Source organism: Mirounga leonina, unplaced genomic scaffold (assembly GCF_011800145.1).
Source record: "Mirounga leonina isolate KUSES-001 unplaced genomic scaffold, KU_Mleo_1.0 Mir_366, whole genome shotgun sequence".
NCBI lineage: Eukaryota > Metazoa > Chordata > Mammalia > Carnivora > Phocidae > Mirounga > Mirounga leonina.
In genome coordinates this window covers 5,748,539-5,768,107 of record NW_023270709.1, presented here as the reverse complement: position 1 = coordinate 5,768,107, position 19,569 = coordinate 5,748,539, and the positions used below count along the sequence as shown (strand labels likewise).

The 19,569-nt window shown below is 48.9% G+C and overlaps 1 protein-coding gene across 6 annotated transcripts in view; it reads left to right on the top strand.

Moving 5' to 3' along the window:
• The window catches only part of SLC22A23 (solute carrier family 22 member 23), a 178,524-nt gene that overhangs the window by 11,700 nt on the left and 147,255 nt on the right, over positions 1-19,569 (top strand). The window contains exon 1 of one of the 6 annotated variants that reach the window (XM_035030750.1): positions 13,126-13,538. The exons of the other annotated variants lie outside the window; for them this stretch is intronic. Within the exon in view, the coding sequence (XP_034886641.1) occupies positions 13,449-13,538 (90 nt within the window). The 5' untranslated portion in view covers positions 13,126-13,448. Of the gene's footprint in view, positions 1-13,125; positions 13,539-19,569 lie in introns of those variants that run through there. 6 annotated transcript variants of the gene reach the window in all.

The window sequence follows — 19,569 nt, the reverse complement described above, 5'->3', positions numbered from 1 at the left end:
GCCCAGCCCCCTCCGCCTCCCCCTGCCCCTGCCCCTGGCAACCACCACTGCACTTTCTCTCTCTGAATCTGACTACTCCAGGGACCTCACCTCAGCGGAGCCATTCTAGTCCTTGCTCTTTTGTGACTGGCTTTATTTTACTTGGTGGAATGTTCTCAGGGTTCATCCACATTGTAGCATGTGTCAGGATTTCCTTCCTTTTTTTTTAAGGCCGAACCATATTCTGTGCTAGGTATAGACCACATTTTGTTTATCCATTCATCCACTGATGGACCATTGGGTTGCTTCCACCTTTTGGCTGTTGGAAATAATGCTGCTGTGGACATAGGTGTCGTTCTGCTTTTTGAAGACTGCTTCGTACAACCCCTTCATCCCTCCCCTCCCCCGTTAGAGGTGATTTCTGCAGTCACTTGTGTGGTGCCTGGCTCTGGTCCTTCTGTCAGAACATCTGTTCTGTAGGCAGGCCTTCTGCTCCGCCTTGGGTGGGTGACACAGATGGGTAGAAGATGGTCTCTGCCTTGAAGAAGGAGCTCGTGGTGTAGCCAAGACAGCTGGTAAATGGAGGATTCTAGGCCCAGTGTGGGACCAGCTGAGTCGAGCGTGTGAGGGCCGGGAGCTGAGGGTGAGGGGTGCAGAAGAGCTCAGGCCCAAGAAAGCCCGCGAGGTATGTGCTCGGCCCTGGGAGTTCCCACCATGGCAGGGGGAGCCGGGTGCTGCAGCCTTTGAGCTGGGCCCTGAAGGAGGGCTGGGGTCTTGAAAGATAGAAAGGGCCTCATCTGCGGAGGAGCTAACACAGGCTGGGAAGGGACTAGTGCAGGGCGCGGAGGGGGACACCTGCAGCAGAACTTGGGGCCCGACTGCCCAGGCCCCCACAGTCCGTCCTTGGGGATCGGTTGGGTTTTCCCCCAGTAGACAATGAGTTATCTGAGATTTGTAATGGAGAAACGAGAGTAGAGACCCAGGGCAGAAGAACCCCCGGGCCCAGGCTGGGTCCATGTGGCACTGTGTCCTCAGGACCCATACAGCAGGCCTCTTGGCTTCTGTCCGGCCGCCGTATGCTGCCCCTGGAGCACGCATGTTGGTGTGGGCCTCCGTGAGAGCCCTCGCAAAGCCCCCGTCACAAGCCTGGCCACATCCCAGGGGCTACGGCCCTCGCACTGTCTGTGTGTCCGTGCTCTTGGGAGGCGCCAGCTTCGCCCAGCGTCCCTGCCTTGCCTGCTGGGCCTCGTGGTCTCTGCGCCCCAGATGGTGTCAAGCCTGCCTGATGCCAGGTCCCTGGAACTGCTTTGGCGGTCTCGGTCAACCTCTGCAGGGCGTTGCCGATGACTGCTCAGTCCTTGACACTCTCTCCTTGGGATTGGCGGGGGGAGGCTGCTTTTCCGGATTTTTCTTGTGCTCTGCTGGTTGCTCTTCTCCTTCGAGAATCCTTTCCACCACCTGCTCCCTTCAGATGGTTCCCCAGAGTCTCAGTCAGCTCAGGCTGCATAACAAGTACCACAGATGGGCTGGGGGTGAGGGGGGGCTAACAGACATTTAGCTCCTCTCGGGTCTAAATGCTGGAAGTCTGAGATCAAGTGTCGGCAGGGCTGTTCCTTCTGAGGCCTCTCTCCCTGGCTTGCGCATGCCGCCTTCTCCCTGGGTCCTCACACGGGCTTCCCTCTGTGTGCGTCTGTGGTCTAGTCTCTTTTTACAAGGACACCAGTCCTGTTGGATTATGGCCCATCCCAATGACCTCATTTTAAGTTAATTACCTCTGTAAAGGCCCTGTCTCCAAATACAGTCACGTTCTGAGGTACAAAGGGTCAGGACTCAACATTTGAGGCTTTGGGGTTTTGGGGGGGTTTTTTGGGGGAGGGGACATAGTTCAGCCCCTAATATCTGAGTTCCAGCACACACCCTAAGTAGGGCAGTGGCAGATCTTTCTCTGTAACCCGGATGTCTCCTCAGAGCCCTAGCTCTGTGTGTTTGGTTACCTGCTAGACCAGACCTCTCATCTGGCCCCTGGCCCCTGATCTTATCTACCCCCCTTGCCTCAAATCCCAGTGATTTTGATTCTAAATTGACGATGAAAAGCTTTTTTTTTTTTACTTCCTTGCTTCAGATCCATGACCTTCAGGATGAAGTTAGGCCTGGTTGGCTGGTTTTCAAGGTCCCTGATGGTCTGTCTGCACCCTGCATGCTTCTCTTGCGTGGGCCCCCATCACGGTCGTGCAGGGACCCTGTGCTCTAGCCCCCAGTTTCTCAAACAACACTTGATCTTTGCAAGTGGTGCTCCTTCAGTCCAGAATCCACCTGCCATCCCCCATCATCCCATCACCTTCTTAAGGCCTTTCCTGGCTCCCTATTTCCGCCCCCTACCCACCAATCCTCCACCCCTGCTTTCCTGGCCCAGATCTGTATCCTCAGCACCTGGCTCTAGTAGGTGCTCAATTAACATTTCTCAAATGGCAAAGGTAAACAGATAGTAAAGGGGCCATTACTCTCATCTGGGCAAGGTAAGGTGATTTAATTCTAGGATGAGAAGAAGAGGAAGAGGACAGTGGTACATAGGTCAACTCAGACCAAAAGTCAAATTCCAGTGAGTTTATTGAAAGCTAAGAAATAGCAGCTAATCAAACTTGAATTCCTACTGGGCTCTGGAATGGGTTATATGTTGGCTTTAGTCACCGTTTTTCAGAACTTTAAGTCCCAGGGCTTTTTCTTCTCATGAAAGTGACATACTGAACGGGTCTGAATCTAGGATGGCAGTGTTGGTGGCTAGAGCTCTCAGAGTCACCTGGGAGCTTTTGGAACTTGGGATCCAGGCATCAGTTGTTTAAAAAAGTTCACTAGATGATTTCCAGGGGGATACCCCCCAGGGGACATTGGCCAATGTCTGGAAATAGCCGAGAAAGGGGATGCTACTGGCGTCCCCTGGGTAGAGACCAGGGATGCTGCTGAATATCCCACAATGCACGGGACAGCCCCCGCAGCAAAGAATGATCCAGTTGAGCATGCCAAGTCTGAGAAATCCTGGTGGAGGCTAATACAAAAGTTCATTGTATTTTCTGACCATACCCGACAGATGGCCGGGTCAGCCGGGGTGAGACCTTGGCTCCTTTGTAACCCACAAGGGGAGCATTGGTATGCGGGCTCAGGAGCTATAGAAGGGCGATTCATCACACCAGAATTATCACAGTGCGGCCACGGCCCGTTTGCCCTCTGTGAAGAAAGGGTTTGCTAAGTGCATAAATGGTGTAAACTGAGGGTCAGCAGGCACGTTTAGCTTACCTAGGGAAGCACATTATGAAACACTGCCTTAGCATATTTATGTACAAATGAATGTTGCTAATGACCAAGTCACTCATTAAAGTAGGTCCTTTGAACCTCTGCTTGGAATAATGGTTAATTACTTGAAAAGGAAACATTTATTTGGAAGTAAAGGTATTTATTTTCAAAATGCCTCTAATTCAGACTAGTCTTTTCCATAATTAATTCCCATTAAGGTGGTTTGAAACGTTTTCAGCAGCAGGAAACAAGAACCCCCCCCCCGGGGGACACAGACACCAAGCACTAGAAGAGTTCAGAATCAAACATAAGCACTACCTACATTCACTGAGTAACAGACCGGGGTTGACATCTCCCTTGGGCACAGGCAGTGAACCTAAAGTGATCCTAGCGTGACATTTACCCGTGCTTAGGGCCAGCACCTGTGAAAGTAAGCATGTGCAGTGTTAGCTGGGGCTGCTGGGGACGTGCCCCCTTCCTTAACCTAAGCCAGCCTCCCCGCCGCAGGGAGGTCCAGGCCCCAGGCAGCCTCAGCACCCTCCCCAGAGAGATCTTTTCTTCCTTAGATGTTCATGGCATCATCTGTCTGTCCCACTCATTCCTATTACTTTTTGGGAGTTTGTGCTTGGTATTCTTGATATCCCTAATAAAGAACTATCAGGGGCGCCTGGGTGGCTTAGTCGTTAAGCGTCTACCTTCGGCTCAGGTCATGATCCCAGGGTCCTGGGATCGAGCCCCACATCGGGCACCCTGCTCAGCGGGAAGCCTGCTTCTCGCTCTCCCTCTCCCACTCCCCCTGCTTGTGTTCCCTCTCTCGCTGTCTCAGTCTCTGTCAAAAAATAAATAAAATCTTTAAAATAAAATAAAATAAAGAACTGTCAAGGGCCACAGATGGTCAGAGAGCTGTGTGTCCTGGAGCTGGCCAGAGGGTCTGTTCTGGCTCTCAGAAGGAACTTCCAAGTAGTAAATAAAGATGCCTCAACTAGAGGTCATCCAGTGAGAGGTAGTGAAATGCAGGAAGGTGATGTTTCTTCATAGGGGCCTCCTTGTTTCTGGAGCCATATTGCTTGGTGAGTCATCCAATCTTCTGTGTTCCAAGGTAGGGTTTTTATTATTTCAATAAAAGTTTTATTGGGAAGTTTTTCTGGGAAGTCCCATAAGACACAGCTTTTCAAATATGGGTATTGTCTAGGCTATCAGGGTGTTTCGGGTTTCGTTTTTCTTTTATTTTTGGTTTTGTGTATCTCCTGATACCGGTTTGAATTGAATTGAATTGTGGTTTAAGTATAAGCAGTGGTGTCTCTCTTTAATTAATTTCTCACCTGCCATCAGATTCTTCCCCATTTATAGTTCTAATTCTTTTTTGACAGAGTCTCAGATAAGTGACTAACAGGAGGGGTGGTGGAAAGGAAAACTGTGACCTCGATTATGAATCTCATCTCCAAAAGCAATTTTTGGGGAAACTGAAATGACCTTGGACAGGCAGAAGGTTACCAGGGAATTTAAAGACTCATAGTTTACCATATTGAAAATAGGTTTTTCAGTCTGCAGAAGGCATTTTCTCTTTCAGTCTGGGAGGCAGTGACACACAGCAGTCTTTCTTCAGTCATCTGTTCGAATCGATCTAGTAAAGATAGTGGTCTAGTCTCAGATAAGTTAAAAGCATATGCAGGAAATATAGCCCACGGGAGAAGTCCAGAGTACTGTGTCGTATTCAGGCACTGTGCTGGAGCTGCAGGGGAGAAGGAGCCCATGAGGTGGGCCTTGGAGAATGGTGGTCCCGGGGGCAGAGACGGGCAGAGGGAAGCAGGGAGCCAAAGAATGGTGAAGAGGAAGAGCAGGTAGGAGTGGGGAATAATCAGAATGTAAGTCCTTGGAAGGAGGGGGGAAAGCACTTGTTTTCAGTTAGGAGGGGAGAATGTGCAGTGTTGGAAAGGATTTGAAAGCTTGGAGTTCATCAGGGTGCTGCACATCGCAGAAAACCTCAGATCAAACGGGCTTAAAAATATATACAGAAATACCTGTGATGTTTCTGGAAGTCCAGAGAGAGGATAGGCTCCCCTGCGTGCTTCTAGGCCTTCTCAGCATTGGTTCATTCTAATGCTATATTATTAGTCTGTGCCACAGATTGAGTGGCTTAAACGACAGAATTTATTCTTCACGGTTCTGGAAGCTGGAAGTCCAAGATCAAGGTGTTGGCAGGTTAGTTCCTTCTGAGGCCTCTCTCTTCAGCTTGCAGATGGCTGTCTTCTCCCTGTGTCCTCCCATGGTCTGTCCTCTGCACATGTCTGTGTCCTTATCTCTTCTTATAAGGACGCTGGTCAGTGACCTCATTTTAACTTAAACCTCTGTACAAACCCTTTCTCCAAATACAGTCACGTTCTGAGGAACCGGAGGCTAGGACTTCAACAGATGTATTTGGAGGGGATACAATCAGCCTGTAACAAACGCTGAGTCCCTTGTAGTGGCAAGGTGGCTTCCCACCACAGTGGGTCATTTGCTGCCCCCTGCCCCCTTGTGACTTGGAGAAAAGGAAATAGCCACCTTCTCCTTGAGCATGGTGGGTGAATCCTCCTCTCTAGTGGACCTCGCCTCACCGCATACCTGCCCCTGGACCAATACCACTCACCAGGAGATGCCATGTGTGCTGTAGGGAAGGGCCTCCTGACCCTGAGTCATATGGGAGGAGGGTACCTGCACAGCTGGGTTCTGCAAAGAATGGAATTGGCGAGAAGAGGCGTTGTAAATGACCAGCACAGCCCATTGCTCTCTGCCGAGGAATCTGGACTGTGGCAGGTGATGGAGGGTATTGAAGGATTTTGAGCAAGGTCACGGCAGCATGACCTTCCCGGTTGCCCTTCCTATCCCCACTGCATCCTGGCTGCTTTGAGCAGGCCTCTCTCTTCACCCTTGCAATAAGCCAGCGAAGCAGCCCTGTTACCAACATCTGCCAGGTGAGGAAACGGAGGTGGAGATGCGAAGAAACCTGGCCAGGGACACGCTATTACGATTGGTGAAGTCAGCACCCTCCAGTGCGTCACCCTAGCTCCAGCATCTACGCTCTCTCCATCCGCCCAGTGTCACATTTTCAGAAGACAAAGCTGGCTGTGCTGGAGGAGATGAGGGGATGGTGCTAAGCCCCTGGCCAGGTGTGCTGGGGAAGAGAGAGAGACCAGACTCGCTGGCGAGGCAGACGAAGGCAGGTGGCGGGGCACGAAGCATCCAGGGGGTCTGAAATCAAGGTGTCGGGGTGGGTCCCTTCCAAGGGCTGGGGGGACAGTCTGTTCTAGGCCTCTCCTGGCTTCTGGTGGTTGCTATAATCTTTGGTGTTCTTGGCTCGTAAACGCCTGGCTCCAATCTCCCACCTTCATGTGGCCTTCTCCCTGTGTCTCCTGTCTTCACATCATCCTCCCAACGTCTGTGTCTCTGTGTCCAAATTGCCCCTTTTCCTAGGGACCTCAGTCACACTGAGCTGGGGCCCACTTTAACGATGTCACTTTAACTTGATTACCTCTGTGAAAACCCTGTCTCCAAATGAGGTCAGGTTCTGTGGCACCAGGGGGACTTCACCAGAATGTGTTAGGGAGACACAATGCAACCCACAACAGAGTCCTTTCAGGGAGGAGGAGGAAGGTTCGAATCGCCGGAACACAGTGATTTTGTCTTTCACGTCGGTTTTGCAGGAAGAGGGCTTTCCATCTATGTTATCTACTGTTGGAATCCAGGTGGTGACCGAAGGGGGCAGGTAGAGAGAAGAGGTGGCTGAGAACAGGATGGGAGGGCCTGTGGGGCACGTCACGGGGGGCGGCAGGAAGGGAAGGAAGAGGACCAGGAGGCTGCGGCAGGATTACTGGGCCCAGTGTCCCACACGTGTCACCGCTGAGTCCTGACAACCACCCTCCTGAGAAGTGGGCCTGGCTCCGGCTTACTCAGACGGAACTTGGTGTTCAGAGAGGCTAAAAGAACGTGGCTACACGGACCCAGCTGAGCAAAGTGGCAGGGGCGGGGTTTGCGCCCCGGAGGGTCTGCGTTCCAGTTCCTGCTGGGGCACCACTGCGTGGGTGAGCCTCGGGCTTCTGCAGGTGGGCATGGCCGTAGCTCCTTCCCAGCGTGCTGCTAGCCCCGCCCGTGTTTCTAGGGAGGACTTTGTAAACCAGGGTAGGGCTCCTGTTTTGCTGGCCTTTGATACAGTTACAATAACGCTCTGGTCTTGAACTGTTGGACAGACAGCCCATAACCACATTTGTTAAGAAGCTCAGGCCTCGAAATAGCAACTGTGTGAGTTGTTCGCTCTCTGTTCTGAGTGCTCGGCCAAGAGATCTGCTTAGGCAGAAGGGAAAGTACACACAAATGCCTTCCCTCCTTGCCCTTAATCTAGCTATTTGAGATGCTCTGTCAGCGAATGGTGGTCGGTGCCCCGTGAGCCCCTGCCCCTTTGCCGCCTGCCTCCCGAGAACTAGCAGAGGAAGGAGCTGCGAAGCCCCAATCGGTTGGGTATTTCTGTCTCGTCTTTGGGGACCCATTTAAAACCATTAAGGGCAGATTTTTTGAAAATGGAGGTATCATTAACATGTCGGTAAAAGGCAGAGATTTTAAGTGTATAGTTTAGTGGGTTTCAACTCCCATTCCACCCAGTAGCCACCATCTAAATGAAGATCTCGAACATTGCCTTCACCCCGTTCGATACCCTCACGCCCATCCCATCAGCTCGCCCCCATAGGCAGCTGCTGTTTTCATTTCCAGCAGCAAAGCTCAGCTCTGCCTGGTGCAGAACGTCACAGACATGGAATCACACAGCACGGAGGCTTTTGTGTCTGCTGCGTCCCCCAGCACCGTCTCTGGGATCCGTCTGGGTTCTGGCGTAAACCCGCAGTCGCTCCCTTCCGTTGCCACGCGGTGTCCCTCTGCGTGTGCGCATCACGTTTTGTTTCTCTCGTCACCTGTTGATGGGCCCGTGCGTTGCTTCCTGTTTGGGGCTATGCCACATAGAGGGCCATGAACGTTATAAGCTGAATTTTGTACATCCTTTCTGGTCTTTACTCCCTTTTAGCTCTAACGTTTGGAAGTTGATTGACAGAATGAGAGCAGCTAGTGAGAAATCTTGACTTGTTTATAATCTAGGTAAGTTTCCTTCTCTGTCTTTTCTTTTTAAGGGTAGAAGCTGGAGTGACAGGGTACCTGTGGGGAGGGGGGCTACCATCTCTATGGGGTGGGAATCTCGATACTGTTTCCCTACCGAAGTAAGATGTGGCTTTTTGACCGCATGGGTGTGGGGGGAGCAGTCAGCACCCCTAACCCCTGCATTGTTCAAGAGTCAACTGTAGTTTGATCCCATGTCCTGTGACCCAGAGCCCCTGTGAGCAGCCAGGACTTCCTGCCTGTTTTGTAGCTCCCGCCTGCTGCTGGGACCTCGCTGAGAGCTTCCTTCTCCTTCCTCTCTTTAAGAAGTCCTGGGTGGGGCGCCTGGGTGGCTCAGTCGGTTAGGCGTCTGCCTTCAGCTCGGGTCATGGTCTCAGGGTCCTGGGATCGAGGCCCATGTCAGACTCTCTGCTCAGCGGGGAGGCTGCTTCTCCCTCTGCCCGTGCCCCACCTCTGACCCCACTCATGCTCTCTCAAAAAAAAAAAAAAAAAAATGACGACCCAGGTAAGCCTTGTGAGGACAGATAGCTCACAGGTTAAAGAATCTTTGGAGCAAACCCCAAACAGAGCACAGGGTGCATCTGTCACCCAGCCCACAGCTGAATGCAAATGGTGCCAAGGGCCCAGTTTGTAGGGGCCTGGGCCAAGAGGAATTCTTTTCTTAAGGAAGCCTGCCCTACAGAATCCTGTTTATTCCTTCATTGGATTAAAGAGGGAATTAGCGGGGTATTTCTCAACAGGGCTGAGAGAAGGAGAGTCAGCCCCCCCAATCTGTCACCTCCTGTCTGGAAACCTTAAAGGAAGCCATGAAATGTAGGCAGACATTTCCCACCATTTTTAAACATACGAAGATGTGTTTTTCACAGGGATTTTACATTTCTCTGTGTTTGCGAATCAGTCAGCATTTTGTCAAGAAGCATGTTTGTGCTTGTGCATATGTGTCATCCCGCGATGAACTGCATTTTTTTTTAAAGCAGGTTAAGCAACCAGTGATGCACTTTTAGTGAATAACAGTTTAGAGGTTGGAGACCCCCGGCATGTCAGCATGCTGGCACATTTATCCTGACGGCTGTTGAAGTGACTTGAGCCCAAGCAGAAGGTTCTCCCTCCATTTGGGTATTTAGTGCTTTGAACAGCATTTTTGCACCGGGGCAAAGAAGCTTGGTCCCTTTAGGTTTTGTAAAAGCAGTCCCATGATTGGGAAAAAGACATTTTTTAAAAAATGGTTTTAAACATGGGCTTTTGTCATGGGCTCCCAGCCAGCTCTCTCCCCAACACGGAGTGGCTGTGAGGGGGTCAGTGTGCGTGCAGCAGAGCCTGGGGCATCCTGTGTGCAGGTGCTGTGTGGAGAGGAGGGCCCGGGGCGGGGAGGCCAGCGTGGGGCTCAGTGCAGAAGACCCGGCTCTAGATCCCAGTGCTACATCTTCACCTCTGTGAAGCACTCGGGGTTCCTTAGCCTCTGGGAACTGAACTGCCAAGGTGGGGATGACGCTTTGTGCAGGAGGCTTTGTGGGCATCAAATGAAATGGCCGATGCGTAAACTCCCTCTCAGCAGAGTGTGTGCTTTGAGTCCTCTTCTGCAAGGAGCTCCCACTGGAGTTGGGAGGGCGGCCACGCAGTCAGCTCTGCTGGTGCATCGTACGGCTTGCGGCACTGTTCCAGCCATCCTTTAGACCTTTCAGACCGGAAGTATGGAAGGGCACCGCGCGTCCTTGAGATCAGCCCTGGCAAATGACTGAGCCACGGATACCTGGGACTACTCCACGCTCTCACTTTGAGAAACCCTCTTCCTTTAGCCCCACCTCGTCCCAGGCTAGTCTGCTGCTCTTCATTTAGGTACATGTCCTAGGTCTCCCTAAATGTTCTGGTTCTCGGAATTTCCCTCTCTGTTCCTACTCTCTAAAACATTGTGCAGCTACCTCAGCTAAGACATGAAAGGAGTTCATACCACGGTGGGGTTAATCCTCCTCCTTTTCGGGCTCATCCACGTCTCTAAAGCTGTTAAGCAATGACTGGTCAACAGCCTGCAACCCTCACGCCCACCCACAGGTAGGCTGTTTTGAGAGGCTTTGCTACCCCACCGCGTCCTATGAAGAGCCAGGGTCAGGGATTTGGTTGTCTTCCTCCCAAAGGCTGAGATCCTTAATCAGGGTATTTCTAACAACAGTAGCAAAGGCTAAAAGAAGGTTTGCTTTCGGTTAACATTCTAATTCCATTTAAAGTCTGTAACCTGGTGCACAAGGCCCCTGCAGGACCTGCCCCCTTGCTCACCACCCCCTTCGTCTCTGCCTCTGGGTCTGGCCCCGGCGTGGCTCCCCCTCCTGCCCCACGCTTCCCCCTCCTATCTCCCAGTGCAGCTTACTCTCTCACCCAGAGCCCCATGCCTGAGCAAGGCTGGGACAGCTCACACCAGGAAGTCGTGATGGAAAATGGAAAACAGACCCTCTGATGCACTGTCCCAGCACCTGAAGGACATCTGCCATCACGGCTCTTCATTTCTCAGAGTTGTCATTTTAATTCCTGGCCATTTTCCGCTCTTAGACTCTAAGCCCTTGAGAGCAGGGACAGCGCTTTCTGCCGTGTTATTTCCCTGGGGTGTGGCACTCAGTAGGTGAGTAATAAAGAGTCATTAAATACTGAAGCTGTGCCATCCTCTGACCCCAAGGATGAGCTCCTAGTGGGCCTGGACGGGCTGCTGGCTGTGGGACAGAGATCCGAAAGGAGAAGGAAAACCTACTTAGGCAAGGGCGGGACCCGAGAGCTTGGGGTAACCTGCCTTGAACGTCGTGTGAGGTTGAAAGCAAAGGTTGAAGGGTGCAGGTGGCCGTATGACATAGGAATTTGCGGTCACTCTTCCTTTTTTGGAGAGGGATTTTCCTTTCCACTCTTCCACTCACGGGCAAGTTTGAGGACAAAGGCTATTTCGCTGCGAGGTATAGTCACTCCAGTGGCTCGGGGTCCTGGGATTCAGCCCCGGGTCAGACCCTCTGCTCAGCAGGGAGGCTGCTTCTCCCTCTGCCCATGCCCCGCCCCGACCCCACAGGGGTCTGGACCTTGCAGATTCTCTTGAGATTATACTCCCTGGGACTGAGAATACACAAGAAGTGGTTGCACCAGTACTTTCTGCTAATGTTGTAATTTGGGGTTCTCTTCAAAGTGATAATGCCATCTGTGTTTAAGTGACATGGAACCCAGACGAGCCCATTTCCCCCATTCCAAATCTTGGCTTTGTCATTGGTAGGACTGAAATACAATTGAATGGTTCAAGGTAAGACTTGAAGATACACTAAAAAAAAAACAAAAACGCTTTTTTTAAAAATTGCGGTAAAATATACATAAAGTAAAATGTACCATTTTAACCATTCTTAAGCATATAGTTCAGTGGCATTGTTCACATTATTGTGCAACTGTCAACACCAGGCTTCTCCAGGACTTTTTCATCTTGCCCAACTGAAATTCTGCTTCTCTGGGGCCTATAGGCTGCTTTTTAAAGAATGAGAGAGGGGCTGCAGTTTCGTCCGGAGGACGCAAGTGCCGCTGGACGTGGGCTGATGATGGAGTGGCCTCCTGCAACAGGAGCAGGGTCGAGCGGAGCAGTTGCCTTGTGTTTCGAGGAGGCTGAATTGTACACGGCTGATTGCCTTTTGTTGCGGTTGACCTTTTGTGTATCATTTCCTAGGAGTATTTAATGCTTGTCCATCTGTTACCAATTAGCCTTTGTAATCTCTTGCAAAGACAGAGGAAAACAGTTATCATTTTTATTTTCTCTGACTGAAAGTAGAAAAAAAAAATCCCTATGCTTACTTTCTTTTTTTTCTTCTTTTTTATTTAAATTCAATTAATTAACATACAGTATATTATTCGTTTCCGAGGTAGAGTCCCATGATTCATCAGTTGCATACAACACCCAGTGCTCATTCCATCACGTGCCCTCCTTAATGCCCAGGCTTACTTTCAGTGTCCTTGGATTCACACGGCTAGCACCCCACCTCCCCTCATGTGGATTGCCAGGGCTGACAGGACTGTTTGACTCCGGCCTTAAAATCCCAGAATTGTCATGTGTTGTAATTTGCATTGTGATCAGACAGTAGGTCCTGAAGGGCACACCAAATATACATGGCAACATCTCCCATATTCCGCAATCCAAAAATATACCCTCTCAAGGGGAGGGAGGTTTCCAAAGTCAAATAAGTTTGGGAAGGGCCACATGCAGATCCCCCCTCTTCAGAATGCATGATGCATGTTAACAGCGTCAAGGCTCTGAGAAATCCTGCAAATGAGACCCTGGCTTCCCTTTGTTTAATTGGATGTCACCATACATTATTTGACCGTCGATTCCCTTTCTGAAATGCACACCTACTGGTGCCCCTACAGACATGCTCCCTCGAGAAGATGCTTCAGCTGCTGACCCAGAGATGAATGTGTTTTAAAAGTGCAGCTATCCACGGGAGCACAATCCAGGGGCAAGCTTTCATTTAGGGACCATTCACTTTATCTCATCTTTTGCTTCCTATTTGCCTTAGAGAGAGAGGAAGAATGGAGACGACCTAAGTTAGCGCTACGGCAGAAAGACCCCGGCTTTCGGAGGGTCACCAGGAGCAGAACAGCTGCTTATTGTGTTCACCAGAAGGGGCTTCTCGTGACAAGTTCCTAGGTCCCTGTCATTCTAGTCCACTAGCAGCAGAAGGGTGACCTCTCTGGAGTGAGCCGTCCCAGGCCCATCGCCAGCCTTCAATCTTGTGTAATTCTGACCACACTGCAGCCTGAAGGGGGCTGAGGACATCCCGCAAAGCTACATTAGAGGGCCACTGGGAGACCGCCTGGGGACCACGGCGTGACCGCTTTGCAGCTACTTTGGCATGGAAGGGTCCCTGTTGCCCTTTCTCCTCTTGCTGAGGTTCAGACTGGCTAGCACATTCACCGTTACCCTCTCCCACACATCTGGCCAGGCCCGTGTGGGCTCCTGTGATCTGTCCTCAGGAGAATTAATTCCCGGTAGGAAGCAGTACCCTCTGGGAGATGATTCTGGCTTGGACTGAAGGATGGTTTGGAAGTTTGTTCAAGGCGGGGTCTTGGAGAACTGTCTGCCAGTGAACTTGGGCCCAGGATGTCAGAGGCACCCACAGTGGAAGGTGAGGGGCCCTCTCCTCCCCGCCCCAGGTAGGGCCGCCCCCCTGCTTCTCCCCGTACCCCTGGGCTGTATCTGCACATTCGTGCTCCCCGCCAAGCTCTGGGCAGCCAAGGAGACAAACTGCACAGTCATATTTTGCTGTCACCTTGCCAGTTCGGCCCAGTGTCTTTAGGAGATTAATAGTTCAAGGAAAAAAAAATGTAAACACCGTTTTGGGTAGAATAGTGTCGTCTGCTACTTTTTCTCCTTTTTGGTCAGCGAAATAGTCTATCTAATAAATGATTGTGGAGTCTGGGACCCGGTGCTCTGTTGCTATTCCCATACGCTGCCTAAGAGGTCAAAGTGAAGGGCATTGCATCCTGGGGTCTGGCGGAAGACTTGGCGAGCACACAGAACCCCTGTGCCGACCTGTGCCCGTTCTCCTGGCGGTTCCTCCCCAGCTGGGAATACAGCTGGGCGCCCCCCCCCGCCCCAAACCGGGGCAGCTTCTCTCCTGGCCTCTCCCACTCCCTGTGCTGGTGCTGGCCAGGCAGACAGGATGCACAACTGGTAAAAATACCCCTTCTTTCGGATCCCTTAGGGGTAAGCCTCCATGAATAAGGCAGCTTTAAATATCAAAAGCCTTTTTGAAAGTAGCTTTATTCCTCCCACATTCAGATGTTACTTACCAACAGACAGAAGCCCCCAAGGAGCTGCTGAAATGACAGACAAAATTAATAAGTGATAATCACCTTGTGCCAGTTAGTACACTAGACACATTCTTTATATGATTTTGACCCCTAAGAAAGCGACATGATAGGTTTTGTGACTCCCGTATCACAGATGTTGCAACTCAGGCCCCAGGAGGCGAAATAACTTAACCCAGGGTCACACGAATCTCAGAGGGCAGAACTAGAATCTAAACTCCTGTGCCCGTGACTTGGAATCTGTGCTCTCAACCTGAGGCCAGCTCCCGACAGTCCCATTCGGGGCCCGGGCTCAGCCCTCCTGTTGGGTTGTAAGTGTCAACCCTCCTCCAGGCTCTTGTTTATCCACTGATGCTCTTCCTCGGAGATAATGGTAAACTACAGCTCAGCCCAAGTGCATTGAAGACAAAAGTCAGGTTGGTAAAAATTCAAAAAGTTGTGCTCTGCTCTCCTTAGACCATTTGTTGGGTTCAGTAAGCAGGGACGGGGTGAGGGCCAGGTACAGCACCAGGGCTCCGAGCCCTGTTTTTGGGAGGTCGGTGTTGGCTGTCTTCCTGGAAAAGGTGATCGTTAACGATTCGCAGGTGTCCTGCCTTCTAGTCTGAGTCAGAGGAAGGAAAAACATCCTTGTTTGAAGAGACCTTTTCACCAAATATTCATGTCCTTTCAAGATAGTGAGAGCAGTTTCGAAACAGGAGAAGAGCTGGGTTAGCTTCTCAACTACTTGGATTCATATAGTATAAAGAAGATGACTATTTGACAGGAAGCCCAAGATTTGGTCTCAGTTAGAATGTTGACCTTGGCTTTCCCCAGCATTTTGGTGCTGACATTTTCTATGAAAAATAAAGATACTGGGATATTCTTATTTTTAACCACGGCCATTTACAAAGCACCTGCTATTCACAGGCTCTTTACAGGTTATTTTTTTTTTAGTCACCGTAACGACAAAATAACACCAAAGCCTGTCCTACTTCCACTACAATACTGTTCTTCCATGTACGGGAAGTGTTACAGCCCCAGCAAGACAAATGCCATATAACCCATGGCCGTGTAATATACACCACGGAATTGTTTTTATTTGCATGAACCAGAGCTGTTTCTCTGAGTTTATGGGGGGAAAGAATAGGAATTTTTACCAGACAGGGATTTATAATCTCCTATTGAAGAGCCCTTTGACCTTCAACTAGTTGCTTTACCTCTCTTGGCCTTGGTTTCTTCGTCTGTAAAATGGGCACACTGATAATAATACCCGTGTTGTAGGATCATCTTGATGCCTGAATGAGAGAGGCTCGTCAGAGCAGCCCACAGAGTGCTAGACGGTGGTAGGTAATTAATAAATGTTAGTTCCTTTCTTCTTAGAACAGTGCCGAGGGCGCCTGGGTGGCTCAGTCGGTTAAGCGGCTGCCTTCGGCTCAGGTCGTGATCCCAGGGTCCTGGGATCAAGTCCCGAGTTGGGCTCCGTGCTCAGCGGGGAGTCTGCTTTTCCCTCTGTCTGCCGCTCCCCCTGCTTGTGCTCTCTCTCTGTCTCTGACAAATAAATAAAATCTTAAAAAAAACCCCAAACAAACAGTGCCAGGGTGCCTGGGTAGCTCAGTTGTTAAGCATCTGCCTTCGGCTCAGGTTGGGATCCCAGGGTCCTGGGATCGAGCCCCACGTCTGGCTCCCTGCTTGGCGGGAAGCCAGCTTCTCCCTCTCCCACTCCCCCTGCTTGTGTTCCCTCTCTCGCTGTCTCTCTCTGTCAAATAAATAAATCTTTAAAAAAAAAAAAAAAACAGTGCCGAATTTATATAATAGATTTTCTCTATTAAGAGAATTATTCATTGTTTTAAACAAATTTCTCATATACCCAGTATTCTATTGGTTTTTATAATAAAACTAGAATGATCTTTCCCTGGAGGAAAATTGCAAATAGTGGAAAGGTAAGGGAAACATTAAAACTATATTGCCTGTATAAATTTTGTATAATAATTATGTATTAATTATTTAAATTAAATTATATTTGAAGAAATAATCCCAGAGAAAAAAAGGATTAGGTGGGGCATGGCACGGTGAACACAAGCAAACACAAAGAACATTTCGACTTCTGGGAGTGGGAGCTCCTGCATGAGTATGTACCTTTGTACCTCCTCCCTTCCGGACATTAGCTTGGGGACTAGGGTTATAGAGATAAGACACGGTCTTTTTCTTCCAGGGACTCACAGTCTAGTTCGGGGGTTTGCGAACTTTAACTGTGAAGGGCCAAATAATAAATATTTTCTTTGCAGGCCATATGGTCTCTGTTGTAACTACTCAACTCTACATAAGCAGTGGTAGTGCTTAAGCAGCCAAAGACAATATGTGAATGAATGAATGTGGCTGTGTTCCAATAAAACTTTTATTTACAAAACAGGTGGGAAGGCCATATTGGGCCGACAGGCTGTAGTTTGCTGACCCCTGAGCCAGGGAAGAAAAACTTGTAAACAATAGGCAATTACAATATATCGTGATACATAGTCTGGGTGTTTATCATGATAAAGGATGCCATAGGAGTACAGAGGAGGGGCACCTGATCCAGTGTAGGAAGAAGAGACTCCCTCAGTTGAGTTTATTAACCTTGATAGAGATATGGAAAAGTGTTCATTTGAATCTTTGTAATTTCATACCCCTTTCCCTCTTCACTTGTGTGTTTACAAAGATAATATATGCTCATTGAACGAAGAAAAAGCAAGCAGTACAGAAAGTCAGCATACTGTGACCCACAGGTGATATACAATGTTAAATAATTTGGGTTGAAATGAGTCTGATCCTTTGAATAGGCATTGAGCCAGAAAAATTGGGGTGTATGTGAATATTGTGGGGCAGGTGTGGAAGAGCAATTCGGGCAAAGAGCATGAGGCTTTTTGGGAGCTGGAGGGGGCTTTGGCATGGCTGGATCATGGCAAGGGTTGGCAAGCAGGTGGGGCAGGCATGTGAATGGGAGGTGAGGGTCAACTTGGGTCATAAAGGGAATTAACAGGCCTGTGTTAAGTCAGATCATAGCCTGCCAGCCAGTGGGAAGGGATTGAGGCATTTGTTTGCAGCAAGTGAAAGATGATTTTCCTTCTGCCTCTGAATTCTTCTGTGATTGATCACCTGAGTCATCAAATTCTTCTCATCCCAAAGGTTCCCTGGTCCTACCGTCAAAAGTTTTCCATGCTTGGCTCCTTCCAGAATTAGTGGAGCTATTTTAAATGTTAATGTTATAGTCCAGTTTTGCTCATACATTATATCCTACTAAAAGATATTCTCTAGTCACGTATGAAGCCACTTTTTAATTTTCCAAGTTAAAAATCTTCCAGTTACTTAGTATATATTAGTGTACTAGAAGGACATTAATAATTCCTCCTATTTAATGCTTAGATCTGTGGGAGTTTTTCTTTCTTTCTGGTTTTGCAACAGGCCTCTTTAATTTATAGGGCTTACTCTTAATTTCCCTTTTTAGAGGTAGTTGGTGAGGGCCATTAGTAAAATATGCATTGCAGAATTTGGAAAGACTCCAAGGTTTTGGTTGATAGAAGGGTATTACTTGTTTATAATCTCTGCTGCCTTGTGAGATATATATTCAGTTTTCCCAAATGCCATAGAGGGCATTATACCAAATGAATAAGAATATTCAATAATGTAAACCTCCTCTTCGAATAATACATTATCTCTATTTCCTTTAAGAAAAAGTCAAGGAGAAAAATGAGTGTCTCCTGTAGATGATCCTACATCACCTACTAAGGGCCTCTTCAGGTGGTTATTTTTCTGTTTCCTTTTAAAATCCTTTTTGGCAGAGATTTTCTATTTCTAGCCCTTTAAAAATGGTAGAATTCGGGGCACCTGGGTGGCTCAGTCGGTTAAGCGGCTGCCTTCAGCTCGGGTCATGATCCCAGGGTCCTGGGATCGAGCCCCACGTCGGGTTCCCTGCTCAGTGGAAAGTCTGCTTCTCCTTCTCTCTCTGCCTGCCTCTCTGCCTACTTGTGCTCTCTCTCTCTCTGTCAAATAAATAAATAACCCATGCTTTAGTTTAAAAAAAAAAAAAAAAGGTAGAATTCAGGAAGAACCGGGGAAACCCCCAGTATCAACAGCCGATGCACATACCTCCTGGCTCTCTTCCAGGGAAGGTGACAGCAGACACAGTCACCGTTGTCATTGGGAAAAACAAAGAAACAAAGACCGAGATCACCGCATGAGGGTTAGAAGGAATCTAAAATTACTACATTAGTCAGAGATGGGACCATGCGAAGTTTAAGAAGTGTAACCAACTTCAGTGCTGTGGTTTGGGATTGGGATTCCTGCAAAGGACGGGGAGTGAGGGATTTCTAGGCAAAGTGTGTCCTGCCTCTAGCATGAAGGGGCTTGCGATGGATTTTTGGTGCCACTGGGTCCCTCAACAGGCCACGTTTGGTTTCTTGGCGCTGAGTTCAGAAAAAAAGAATGTTGAAGAGCAATTTGAGTGGCAATTAATGAGAAACAGAGAAACAAAACTAAAAAAAAAAAATCTCCCGGAGTACCTGGCGAGGGTGTTCATTGTGTCATTTAAGGAAGCTTGGAAGGATGCCAACCTTGATTGGCAGTTGTGTTGGCTACTGTTGACAGTGAATCTCCTAAAATTGGAGGATGAGCTTAGAGGCAAAAAGCAGAGAGCACTTTGGGGTTTTCAAAACATGCAGTATATTTTGAATTTTGATGGAGTTTTTAGGGAAAAAAAAATCCACGTACTGCTAGATAAAAAAAAAAATACTTAAACACACAAGGTAGGATCATAGGCTGCCTAAATGTAGCTAATGTGCTTCTTCAGTCTAGCCCATGTAGCGTGTTTCTCTTGTCCATCTGGGACTAATCTTGCCCGTGTGGACGTGTGTGTGTTCTTGTACATTTCTGTTGTTTCCATTTAAGAAATGTGGAGATGGCCAATCCATGGTATAGAAAACAGGAGTTCATGAGAGGCTGCTGAAATGCCACTTTGGTGGTAGGGGCGGGGGTGGAGGGGAGAAGGTGACAGAAGAATGCTGACCCTATATTTCTCTAAATTCCTACAACTCAGGAGGTTTGTTTAAGCTTCTGAAATTTTAAGTGGCATTATCCCCTTTGTAGTGCTGAGCAGAATGTTTCCTTTTATCTCAGTTGACTGTCCTCAGGTTTAGAACAGAGGTCTTGCAGAAGGATCGGTGAAAACATGTGGTTTCTAACAGAGCGAGTTCAAAGGGGTATCTCCACTACAAGAGATGAGACTTGGTGAAAATTCCCCCCCCATTCCTAAATTCCTAAGATACGTGGGGGGTTTTTTTGCTTTAGTCAATGAACATTAACATAAGTAAACTTCAGGCTCTGAAGATCTGTCTT